This window comes from Manis pentadactyla, chromosome 16, assembly GCF_030020395.1.
Source record: "Manis pentadactyla isolate mManPen7 chromosome 16, mManPen7.hap1, whole genome shotgun sequence".
In the NCBI taxonomy this organism is placed as follows: Eukaryota; Metazoa; Chordata; class Mammalia; order Pholidota; family Manidae; genus Manis; species Manis pentadactyla.
Genome location: NC_080034.1, coordinates 54,247,778 through 54,260,862, shown reverse-complemented (window position 1 = coordinate 54,260,862; position 13,085 = coordinate 54,247,778). Strand labels below are relative to the sequence as shown.

At 42.6% G+C, this 13,085-nt stretch overlaps 2 protein-coding genes across 2 annotated transcripts in view; one reads left to right on the top strand and one right to left on the bottom strand.

Moving 5' to 3' along the window:
- Window positions 1-2,254: 2,254 nt before the first annotated feature.
- LOC130681260 (basic proline-rich protein-like) lies at window positions 2,255-5,616 on the bottom strand. Its single transcript, XM_057493894.1, has 2 exons — window positions 5,569-5,616; window positions 2,255-3,214 (listed from the first exon to the last, which is right to left on the bottom strand). The coding sequence occupies exons 1-2, from the start codon at window positions 5,614-5,616 to the stop codon at window positions 2,255-2,257; spliced, it is 1,008 nt and encodes a 335-aa protein (XP_057349877.1).
- Window positions 2,633-13,085, top strand: part of LOC118930936 (bromodomain adjacent to zinc finger domain protein 2B-like) — a 102,471-nt gene continuing 92,018 nt past the window's right edge. Inside the window, exon 1 of the mRNA XM_057493935.1 lies at window positions 2,633-2,668. The gene's annotated coding sequence lies outside the window, so the exon portion shown is untranslated. The remainder of the gene's footprint in view (window positions 2,669-13,085) is intronic.

Below are 13,085 nucleotides of genomic sequence, written 5' to 3'. Positions count from 1 at the left end.
ACCACCAAAAACCCCGAATAGCCAAAGCAATTCTGAGAAGGAAGAATAAAGTGGGCGGGATCTGGCTCCCCAACTTCAAGCTCTACTACAAAGCCACAGTAATCAAGACAATTTGGTACTGGCACAAGAACAGAGCAACAGACCAGTGGAACAGAATAGAGACTCCAAACATTAACCCAAACATATATGGCCAATTAATATACGATAAAGGAACCGTGGACATACAATAGGGAAATGACAGTCTCTTCAACAGATGGTGCTGGTAAAACTGGACAGCTACATGAAAGAGAATGAAACTGGATCACTGTCTAACCAAATACACAAAAGTAAATTTGAAATGGATCAAAGACCTGAATGTAAGTCATGAAACCATAAAACTCTTAGAAAAAAACATAGGCAAAAATCTCATGGACATAAACATGAGTGACTTCTTCATGAACATATCTCCCCGGGAAAAGGAAACAAAAGCAAAAATGAACAAGTGGGACTATATCAAGCTAAAAAGCTTCTGTACAGCAAAGGACACCACCAATAGAAAAGGTATCCTACAGTATGGGAGAACATATTCATAAACGACAGATCCGAAAGAGGATTGACATCCAAAATATATAAAGAGCTCACACACCTCAACAAACAAAAAGCAAATAATCCAATTAAAAAATGGGCAGAGGAGCATAATAGACAGTTCTCTAAAGAAGAAATTCAGATGGCCAACAGAGACATGAAAAAATGCTCCACATCGCTTGCCATCAGAGAAATGCAAATTAAAACCACAATGAGATATAACCTCATACCAGTAAGGATCGCCATCATCGAAAAGACAAGCAACCACAAATGCTGGCGAGGTTGTGGAGAAAGGGGAACTCTCCTACACTGCTGGTGGGCATGTAAATTAGTTCAACCATTGTGGAAAGCAGTATGGAGGTTCCTCAGAATGCTCAAAATAGAAATACCATATGACCCAGGAATTCCACTTCTAGGAATTTACCCTAAGAATGCAGCACTCCAGTTTGAAAAAGAGAGATGCACCCCTATGTTTATCGCTGCATTATTTACAATAGCCCAGAAGGAAGTAACCTACGTGTCCATCAGTAGATGAATGGATAAAGAAGATGTGGTACATATACACAATGGAATATTATTCAGCCATAAGAAGGAACAAATCCTACCATTTGCAACAACATGGATGGAGCTAGAGGGTATTATGCTCAGTGAAATAAGCCAGGTGGGGAAGACAAGTATCAAATGATTTTAGTCACCTTTGGAGTATAAGAACTAAGTAAAAATTAAAGGAACAAAACAGCAGCAGACTCACAGAACCCAAGAATGGACTAACAGTTACCAAAGGGAAAGGGACCTGGGAGGATGGGGTAAGGGGGGAAAAGGGGCATTACGATTCACACACATAATTTGGGGGCTCGGGGGCACGGGGAAGGCACTATAACACATAAGAGAAGTAGTGATTCTATAGCATCTTACTGCGCTGATGGACAGTGACTGTAATGGAGTATGTGGTGGCGACTAGATAATAGGGGGAGTGTAGAAACCATAATGTTGCTCATGTAATTGTACATTAATAATACCAAAAAAAAATGAGGCTATTCGGGTGGAGCTTTACTCCACTCCAACATATGTCCTTATGAGAAGTTGGGGCCTATGGAGAAACACCAGGTATATGCATGGCAGACACGAAGACCATGTGAAGGTGCAGCAAGGAGGCAGCCGTCTGTAAGCCAAGGAGAGAGGCCTTGGGCCAGACCAACCCAGCCAGCCTGTGGATCTTGGTCCTTAAGCTCCAGAACGCCATGAAAATTAGTTTCTGTTGACTAAGCCACCTAGTCTGTGGACTCCTGTTAGAGCAGGAGTGCCTTCTCCCTCCCACCAGTCACCAAGTCCTACCCACCCTACTTCCTAAACATCTCTGCAGTCTAAGCTCTGTATACCCATTCAACCGCCCTTGTACATCACCCCATCAAATCTTTTGTGAATGCCTGTAGCATCCTCTGAGTAGTCCTTCTGCTATCACTTTGCCCCCAAGAATCCAGTCTCCAAAGAGAGGCCAGAGTGATCATTTAAAAATGGAATCCTTTCCCCTGATCTAAAACCCTTCAATCTCTGAAAGAATAAAATCAGAACTTAATTTGGCAGGCAAGCCGAACATGATCTTGAGGGCCGTCAGTCGGAAACGGGCAGCCAATGGGCGCAGACGCGTAAGCCTGGGGCGGAGTTGTAGCTGCAGGCACCGCCTCCGCCTTTATTCAACCGTCAGTAGCATCTTGAGCGCTGCAGGGACACCAGCGGCTGCTGCGCTCTCCGTGCTTCGAGCCGCCGTACCGTCTGCGTGGCGGCCCGACGGAGACCAGATGATGGGCCCGCGAAGTTCTGGGCCCGCTCTGTGCTTGGCTGCGCCTTCCTCCCGATCTCGGCCCCCAGCGTCGGATCGCCGCCTCGCACCCGTTGGGCTCCCGGCGCCGCACTCGCCCCTTCTCGGCTCTCCCGCGATGGGCGGAGGGCGGCGATCGGCCCTCACTTGGAGCCGCTGGCCCGGCCAGACTTCAGAGACCTCGGCTGAGAAGCGGCTCCCTCTTCCGCGGATCTGCGGTGGAGGGTCCAGAGCGGGTCCCGCTTCAGGGGAAAAGACGACAGCGACGGCTCTGCGGGCTGGAAGGTACGTGGCCGCGGGGCGCGGAGGGACCAATGCCTCCGCCTGAGGGCACGGGGAAACCGGGCAAGGGGGCGGCCGTGCGAGTTGCTCGGCGGGCAGCGCGTGGCCCGTGGGGCCGGGAAGCGGCCGACGCGGGTGGTGGGCTCGCGGGGCCCGGCCGGGGGCCTGGAGTAGGCGCGCTCCGCCGGAGGGGCCGCCCGGGAAGGGAAGGAGCGGAGCAGGTGCGCCCGGGGCGGAAGTCCGAGCGGCCGGCGAAGTTCGCCGGGGAAGGGCGGGAGGAGCTCGCCGGAGCCGCTGCTCCTCGGTCCCGGCCCTTGTGGTGAGGGCGGCAGGTCCCCGCCCCGCGGCGCGCGTCCGCCCGGCCCGGGGCCGCGCCGCCGACCTGCCCCCGCCGCCCGAAACGTGGCCGCGCAGATGGGGTGGCCCCGGTGGGCGTTTTGTCGTGTTTGGATTTTCTCGGCGGGGGCCTCGAGGGCGAGGGCCGGGCGGCTGAAGTTCAGGAGTGACAGGCGGCGGGGCGGCGGGGGAGAGGCCGCCTGGAGGCAGCGCCTTTAAAATAAAACATTTTTTCTTGAGGTACCTCTCGTCTTTTTTATTTGGGAATGAAGTTTCTTTACTTTGATCTGGGAACTGACAGGGCATTTTGTTGTATTTTGAAATTCGTATTTTTCTGTCATTTCGGTTTGTAATCCGCAGCTGAGTAATTTATAACTAACCACAGAGATTCTGGGACAGGGACCATGGGTGTAGTCAGAGTAGCGTGAGGGCCTCTGGAAAAAGACCCCTACCAAAACTCCGTATTAAACAATTCAGCAAAGTCAGAGTCACATTAATTCTCTAAAGTAAAATATCAAACTAGGAGTATAAGCATTCTTAAGTGAAGATTAGTTAAAACTAAAAAGCCAGGAGTAACCCGGCCTGGAATGTTTGAACATCCCCCAGATAAGAAAGTACCTCAGCATAGCCCATGTCTTCATTGTGTCCCTTAAATGAGGCTATTGTAAAATTCACTTTAGCCTGCTAAAAGGCCCAGTTTATCTTTAATTTTGCCCAGATTCCTCCTCCAGCCCCAAATCAAGTACTTTATAACCTGGGCAACTAATATGGCAATAAGCCCAGTCACCAACAACAAAGTTAAAGACAGGAAGCATCCCATCTTAAAGATAAGATTGCATTTCAACAGCCAGGAAGTTAACAAGATACTTTTTTTTAAAACTAAGTATTACTGATACACATTCCTCTGAAGGTTTCACATGAAAAAACAATGTGGTTAATACATTCACCCATATTATCTAGTCCAGGCCCCTCATATCCCATTGCAGTCACTGTCCATCAGTGTAGTAAGATGCCACAGATTCACTATTTGCCAAGAAGTAAGAATCTTTTATTTTGTTTTATTTATTTTGGTATCATTAATCTAAAATTACATGAGAGGAACATTATGTTTACCATACTCCCCCCTTCACCAAGTCCCCCCCACATACCCCATTAGTCACTGTCTGTCAGTGTAGTAAGATGCTTTAAAATCACTACTTGTCTTCTCTGTGTTGCAAAGCCCTCCCTGTGGCCCCCCCCATATTATACATGCTAATTGTAAGGCCCCTTTCTTCTCCACCCCCGTTCTCCCTCCCTTCCCACCCATCCTCCCCAGTCCCTTTCCCTTTGGTAACTGTTAGTCCTTTCTTGGGTTCTGTGATTCTGCTGCTCTCTTGTCCTTCAGTTTTTCCTTTGTTCTTATATTCCACGTATGAGTGAAATCATTTGGTAGTTGTCTTTCTCTGCCTGGCTTATTTCACTGAGCATAAAACCCTCTAGCTCCATCCATGTTGTTGCAAATGGTAGGATTTGTTTTCATTTATGACTGAATAATATTACATTGTGTATATGTACCACCTCTTCTTTATCCATTCATCTACTGATGGACACAGGTTGCTTCCATGTCTTGGCTATTGTAAATAGTGCTGCGGTAAACATAGGGGTGCATCTGTATTTTCAAATTGGGCTGCTGCATTCTTAGGGTAAATTCCTAGAAGTGGAATTCCTGGGTCAAATGGTATTTCTATTTTGTGCTTTTTGAGGAACCTCCATCCTGCTTTCCACAATAGTTTAACTAATTTACATTCCCACCAGCAGTGTAGGAGGGTTCCCCTTTCTCCACAACCTTGCCAACATTTGTCGTCGTTTGTCTTTTGGGTGGTAGTGATCCTTACTGGTGTGAGGTGATATCTCATTGTGGTTTTAATTTGCATTTCTCTGATGGCAAGCGATGTGGAGCATCTTTCGATGTGTCTATTGGCCATCTGAAGTTCTTCTTTGGAGAACTGTCTCTTCAGCTCCTCTCTTGTCTTTTTTTTTTTTGGTAGTGTCCTAATCTTGTTTTGGTAACAGTGTGATTTTGGCCTCATAGAAATGAATTTGTAAGCTTTCCTTCCTCTTCAATTTTTGGGAATAGTTTGAGAAGGATAGGTATTAACTCTTATTTCAATGTTTGAGTGGAATTCTATGAAAACATCTTGGACTTTTGATTGTGTGGAGTTTTTGGTTACTAGTTGTTAGTCTGTTCAGATTTCTATTTTCTCCAGAACAGGTTTTAACATCACATGAGTCTAGGAACTTATCCATTTCTTCTAGGGTGCCAAATATATTGCCATATAATTTTTCATACTTATCTCTTCAATCCTTTGTATTTCAGTGGTGTCACTTGTAACTTCTCTTTAAATTTCTATTTCTGATTTTGAGTCCTGTCCTTTTTATTTCTTGATAAGTCTAGATAAGTGTTTACCCATTTTGTTTGCCTTCAAAGAATCAGTTCTTAGTTTCATTGTTCTTTTACATTTTTTTAAGTGTTTATTTCATTTACTTGCACTGTGATTTAATTTTTTTCCTTCTTTGTATCTTCTAACTTTGCCGTTGGTCGGGGGCGGGCCTGCGCCGTGGCGCCTCGCGCTCATTGGCCGTGAGGGCCGTCTGTCGGGGACGGGCAGCCATTGGGCGCATAAAGCGTAAGTCCGGCGGCTGCGCAGTAGCTGCAGGCGCCGCCGCCGCTGTATTCATCAGTAGTGTCCCGGGCGCCGCTGAGAGAAGCAGCTCCTGGCAGCTCCTCCGTGCTTCGTTTGGCCGGCCCGGGCAGGAGCGGCCCGCGCCGTCCCTTCCGCGCAGTGGGTCCGCGGAGACCAGATGTGTCGCGTGCTCGGCGGCGCCATCCTCTCGGCGCGCATGCGGGGGCGGCACCGACCTCTCTCCCAGCGTCGTATCTCCGCCTCGCGCCCGCTGGTATCATCAGCGCTGCCTGCAGTCGCCCGTTCTTGGCTCTCCCGCGGCGGGCGGAGGGCGGCTGTCAGCCTGGGCGCCGCCCCGCGCGTGGTGGAGATCAGCCCGGACTTGGAGCCGCTGCCCTGTCCGGACTTCAGAGAGCTCGGCGGAGAAACGGCTCCCACTGCCGCGCATCTTCGTTGGAGGGTCCAGATCGTGCCCTACTAAGGAGTGAAGGCGACAGCGACACCTCTGCGGGTTGGAACTTACGTGGCCACGGGGCACAGCGGGAACCCGACGGGGCGCGGGAACCACTGCCTCCGCGTGAAGGTGTCGGGGGCCGGACATGGGGTCGACCGTGCACGTTGCTCGGTGGGCAGCTCGTGGCCCGCTGGTATGGGAAGCGGCTAACGCGCGTGGTAGGTTCGCGGGGCCCGGCCGGGGGCCTAGAGTTCGCGTGTTCCGCTGGAGGGGCCTCCCAGGAAGGGAGGGAGCGGAGCAGGTGGGCTCGCGGCAGACATCCGAGCGGCCGGCGAAGTTCGCCGGGGCGGGGGGAGAGGGGGTCCGCCGGAGCCGCTGCTCCTTCTGGGCCCGGGTGGTGAGGGTGGCTGCTCTCTGCCCCGCGGCACGCGTCCGTCCGGGACGGGGCCGCAGGCGGAGGGGACTGGACGGGCCGCGCCGCGCAGACGGGGAGGCCGGTGAGCGTTTTGCCGTGTGTGGATTTTCTCGGCAGGGTCCTCGACGGCGCGGGCCGGACGGGCTGAGGTTCAAGTGTGACCCGCGGCGGATGAGAGGCCGCCCATACGCAGCGCCGTTAGAATTAAAATTTTTCACGAGGCACCTCCCGTGTGTTTTTTTTGAATGAAGGTTCTTTACTTTGGAACTGTCAGTGCATTTTCTTGTATTTAGAAATTAATATCTTTCTGTCTTTTCTGTTTGTAATCTGCAGCCGAGTAATTTATAACTAGCCACAAAAATTGAGACAGGGACCGTGGGTGTAGTCAGAGTAGCGTGAGGGCCTCTGGAAAAAGACCCCTACCAAAACTAGCAAATAATAAACAATTCAGCAAAGTCAGATTCACATTAATTCTCTAACGTAAAATACCAAATTAGGGGGAGTATAAGCATTTTTCAGTGAAGATTAGTTAAAACTAAAAAGCCAGGAGTAACCCGGACTGGAATGTATGTTTAAACATCCCCCAGATAAGAAAATACCGCCACATAGCGCACGTCTTCATTGTGTCAATTAAATGAGGCTGTTGTAAAATTTACTTCAGTCTGCTAAAAGGCCTAGTTTATCTTTAACTTTGTCCAGATGCTGCTTTTCCTCCCCCAGCCCCTAATCAAGCAATGTATAGTACCCCATCCACAGACAACATAGTAAAAGGCAGGAAGCATCCTGTCGTAGAGATAAGATTGCATTTTAACATCCAGGAAGTTAAGTGGCCCGTGACTTCATTGTGTCGATTAAATGAGGCTGTTGTGAAATTTATTTTAGCCCACTAAAAGGCCCAGTTTATCTTTAACTTTGCCCAGATGCTGCTTTTCCTCCTCCAGCCCTTAATCAAGTGACATATAACCTGGGCAATTAATATGGCAAGTAAGCCCAGCCACAGACAATGTAATAAAAGGCAGGAAGCATCTCATCTAAAAGATAAGATTGCACTTTAACACCCAGGATGTTAAACCGGTAAGATTTTTTTTTTAAGGTATTATTGATGTACACTCCTATGAAGGTTTCACATAAAAGTGTGGTTACTACATTCACACATACTATCTAGTCCCCCCCACATCATACCCCACTGCAGTCACTGTCCATCAGTGTAGTAAGATGCCACAGATTCACTGTTTGCCTAGAAGTAATTAAATTGCTCTAACACCTGCAGTTAATTTTGCTCCCATAGTACTATATTTATATTATAGATTTTTTGGCACTTGCTATGTTCAATGTATTATCTTCCCAAGGTGTTAAGTAGACTACTTTGTCCATTCGTTTGTTTATATTGTCTTTGTAAAACTTAACATAATGTGTTATATATGGTAGGCATACTATTAACTAAAATAATTTAATTGAAAATAATATATTGATTAAAACCAACCTCAGCAATTGGAGTATTTTGGGAAGAGATCAATTTGAATTAGAAAAGATGCTTAATTATATAATTACACGTAGTGGTCTTTAAAACACCATAGAATAAATTAAACTGAATAGAATAGTAGGTTTCTATAAAGAAATCTTTAGGGCTCACTTTGATCAATAATGAAGTTTACTTGTGATTAGTGTAACAGTTATTCAGTTTGTTTTTTAGACTTTTAAGTAGTTCCTTTAAGGCCGAGTTTTCCAAAGTGCACTCTGAGGAATCCAATCACTTGGTTCTGTTGAGATGCTTTGGCTACTGCTGGATGCCTTCCTTGCCCCAAAGCACAGCCCGTTATTTATATTTTACTATGCTGGGCTCCTTCCTAAACAAGATTTTATTTAGGAAAGACTCTTCTGATGAAATTGTTTAAAATAATCGCTGAGTGTAAATACTTCAAGTTTATCCATATATTTAAGGTTTTCCAAGATCTTACAAAAAGACCTTCCCTCTTACTCCTTTATTACCGCAAACTGCAGATCAGTAGTTTATAGTGAATACGAGACTTGAAAAAGTTAAGCAAATGATATGTAATGGGCTTTGGGTATAGCAAGTAAGCTGTCTGTTTTCTGAATATTCTGTATCTGAATGTGAATTTCTGAGTTGTTAGAATATCAGAAATTACGGGAATTGGTATACAAATTGTTAGCTAGGCTGAAGAATTTTCTATATCATGGCTTGTAAATTTTAATGTGTGTAAGATTCTGATTCAGTACATGTAGGCTGGGGCTTGAAATTCTGATTTTCTTAAAAAAAAAAAAAAAAAAAAAGTTTCAGCGTTGCTGGATTGTGGGCCACATTTTGAGTAGCAAGGAGCTAGCTGACTTCCCAAAGCCTATCACCACATTTTAGGACTGCAGTCTTGGCACTAGATAGCAGGGTTTCATTATTACAGTAGACATTTGCTTAAACTGCCTGTTTCTCTACAGTCTGATTTATATTTTGCCATTTTGATAGAAATTTTTGGCTGTAGCTCCAGGAGTAAGGGGTGGGGGGCTCCCCTCCAGAAACTAATTCCAGTGAAACCAAAGTAAGTCAAGGGAAAGGGCAGGTTGGGAGAAATCATTGTTACTGCTCACAGCTTCAGGTGTCCTCTTGGCCACTGCACACATGCGCTTTATTTTGTTTGGCTGAGGCTGTTTTAGTTGGTATTGGTATAAGTACTGCTTTTTTTTTTAAGCAATTGTTATTATCATGAATTAACAGCAATTATATGCCACAGCAAGTTAAGCTGTTAATTTTATCTGTAGCACATGTGAATTGAAAACCTAATTTGTGTAAACAACCAATGAGACAGTTATTTAGCTAAATAGCTTATACTCAAAAAGAAATCAGTTTTGAGGGTCATTAATTATTTTATTTAAAATATGTAATATCAACCATTTTCATAGTCTTTTGGGCTTTTATAGAAAATTATAACTAAATCATAGATTTAAATAATAGTTTTTAAAGAAAACTCTCAGAATTATTTACTTTTGATAAATGGAAATTAGTAATTAACTTTGTAGATCAGGACCGCAGAGCAGTTTTGGGGGGAAAATCAGAATTTTTATCTAAACACATTAGAATAATTTTCATACTGATAGTTATTATGTCAGCCCTACAGTATTTCACTTAATAATTGTCAGTAGTAGAAATTGCTGGAGGAATTGCATTATTACAAAAGTGACTTAAAAATATTCATATTCCTTGTCAAGTAGGTACTAACATTGCTATAAAAGTTTTCGTGTGGAATTTATGTCAGATGTTGCAATTCTGAATAGGAATAAACTTCCTTTGTTCTGGTAGCATCCATTGATTTTTTTTTTCTCAAAGATACTTTAATAGTGCTGATAGAAGCAGAACAGTTAGAATTTACTTTAAAAATAAATGTGATGAATAAAAAGCACTACACTGCATTATAGCCTTGATTTTTCTTTACCAAAGTTCCAAAATCTAAAGGACAGAAATGCTGACAAGGTCAAGAAAAAAATGAAAGAAAAAGAAAATGACACTGAGCTCTTGGTTTAATACATATGTATTCCATCCAGGTTGATGGTTGATTTCATTAGCAAATCTCATTGTTGTGCAATGTCTGTTCTTCTGCAGCAAAATAAATATTGTATTCTCACAGGCTCTGTGTATCTATTTAATGTTGCATTAAATGAATACATACATATTTGTAGCTTTCTTTGGTTTATTCTTTACAGTTTGTCTTTTAAGAAAAAGAAAAATTGAATTACATTCTTTCTCGTTAAATTGGTAAAAGCTTTTCAATTTATATTATAGATGTTTCCTACTTTCTCTGAAGTAAACAATTTTATGTGGTTAATATAAAATTCTAATTATCCTATAACTTTCTAAATTAATCGAATATAATACTGATTGATTTAAGCTTATAATTAATACTGAGCTTCTTAAGCTTATGCTTTCCAATATATTTTTAAATGTAGGAGTATTTTTTTAATTGCAAGAAAAATGTTAAGCAAGTGTACGTATTATGCCAAATGTAAATGCCGCTACCTTTTGCAGTACTAAAAATTGTATGTTGAGATCACTAAGGTTTGAATTTTCATAAAATAGGAAATTCAGAAATAACAAATTTCAGTGGCTACACACTGGAAGAGTTCATTTAATAGTAGAAGAGGTTGCCTGACTCTGGGTTATGTATATGAGTTCAAATATGGATCAAAATGTATTGGATACCACTGTCATTTAATCTAGTCATTTTGAGGTCTGACAGTAATTCACAAAATCTATTTGGTTTTTGGTAGTGTTCTCAAAAGTTGTCCTCACAACTAAAATTCTTCTGACAATCTTGAAAGTAGAAAAGCCTAAGGTTTGATGTAATATGGGTTGATTGTATGCCATTTGGAAATTACCTTTGTGGTAAAAAATTGGCCTCTGGCTTACTTGATGAAAGCCTAATAAATATCTTAGTTATGTTGAACAACCATAAACTGTTATAAGTATGTAGTTGATTAATGCATCATATTAAGTTAATTTGTTATAAACTGTTATAAGTATGTAGTTGATTAATGCATCATATTAAGTTAATTTGTACTTAGAGCATTTGCATTTCATTATTCATAGTGGGTAACGTAAAAACTAGGAATTCCAGTATCTAGTAAGGGAAATACTAAAATAATTAGAGAGTAATATAGGGCTAAATCAAGTAGGATGAGAAGGTTATGTGGGCCCAAATAGCCAGGCTTATGAGAGAGGAGCATCCTGAAAGTGATGAGATTCAAACTGATAATGAGGTAGGAAAGCAACGGGGTATAACATGACCATAAAGTAGGCGGTAGGAGAATATAAACTTGGCATCTCTGGAGACAGAGAAGAGGAAACCCAACTGTAATGGAAGATACAATTTACTACTGCCTATTTATTAAATATCAGATTGTAGCTTTGCTAAATTTTAGTAGTATTAAGTCCAGACATATGGTATATTGAGATGCTGCCATTGTGGACCTTATTTTTTCTTGTATGACAAAATGGGAGATAGGAAATTCTTTTGATACTAATTTTACTGTCTTTTCTCCCCCACCAGTAACGTAAAAATAAAACCTGCCACAAAGTGTGTAAAGATTCTTACTCTAAAATGAACCTAAATTGCTGTAGACTGAATGGGAAGATATCAATCTAGAAACTTTACCATTTCTTGGTTAGAAATACCAAATTGAGGAATAAAAATCATCACAGATTGGGCTCCCACTTGCTGAATTAAGCAGGATGATAGAAGGCCCCCTGGGAAAGTAAGACAGGGACTGTTTTAAGTTTTAAAAAGAGGTCTCCTTGTAGTGTTTGGACCTATGTATTAGTGTCATCTTCATCTGACCTGGAGCCACAGTTGTCGCTTGCATGACCATTTTACTTACTCATCCATCAGAAGAACCTGAATGTAGAAAATGAAATAGGACTTTGGAATATGAAAATGGACTATGTAACAAATATCCTGAGGATTGTTAGTATTTGTTTAAAGTCCCAGATGAATACTTTCTCGTGTAACTATTTACTAAAAGCAACACACTATAAAAAATGTTTCAAAGCTGATAAATGAATACATATAACCCCAGATTAAATTGTAAAAGGTTTTAGCAGCAAGATGGTTCATTTTCTGGATAACTTTCCTTATGTTATGACCCTAGCTGTGTTGAGGAAATGTTAAAAGAAACTTTCATAGGAAATCTATTACTTAATTTATATAAAGATGCTGTTTAGAAAATTACAGTACTGTCCAGTGTCCTGTTACTGAAAACTATAGAAGAAATTTCTCTTACTTCTGAGCACTAGGAAAAGTTCTGGTGCTTATTTGTAAATTACTTCGTATATGGAATGAAAATTTTGTAATTAGATCTTGTTTCCCACTTGATGGGTTGCTGAGAAGCTAAGAGCTGAACCACCCACATTTTAGAGTTGTGCAAGGCCTTGGGTGTTTCTGTGGTCCAACTTTACCTTGTGTTTCATCTTTCTTGCATCCTCTTATTTTCCCTTTATTCATACTAATTTGTATTTCAAAAGCATTCTATTCTACTACTAATATTTCTGTAAGTTACACTAAATAATTTTGGAGTAACATGGGATATAAATAACTATGTGAAGCTTATTTATTTCAAGGAGAAGGCGAGCAAATAAGAGGAGGAGCCTTTCTTCTTCCTTGTGTTCCCTTCCCGGCATCCTCCCTCCTTCATCTTGCACGAATTTCTTAAGTCATGGAGGACTGAACTCTTCTGTACTTTCTCAGACTTGCAAGGAGGCAGTGAACTCCTTTCTGAAGCTTTTTGCTTGTACCGAGTTACCAGGTATAGTTTGTTAGGCTAAGTGTGCCCTACACGAAAGTGCCTGACTGAGAGAACAAGTAGGGCTAAAATACATCCTAGAGAAGGAAAAGGTGATTTATTCTCATTTGTTGGCTCAGAAAGGGTCTTTTTCTAACTCACAGGGTGATATTATTTGGTTTTTGTCCCTGCCCTTTTGATTGAGTTATAAACTAATACTAAAATTTGATGACTAATGATAAAAGTTACCTTGAATGAAGCAAAAGTTCA

Bases quoted from the DNA above. Each gene is read 5' to 3' on its own strand.
- LOC130681260 (XM_057493894.1), bottom strand. From the start codon at position 5,616: ATGAGCGCGAGGCGCCACGGCGCAGGCCCGCCCCCGACCAACGGCAAA. The intron at 3,215-5,568 runs GTTAGAAGATAC...TTTATTTTAAAG, and splicing joins CGCCCCCGACCAACGGCAAA to GCGCTGCCTCCAGGCGGCCT.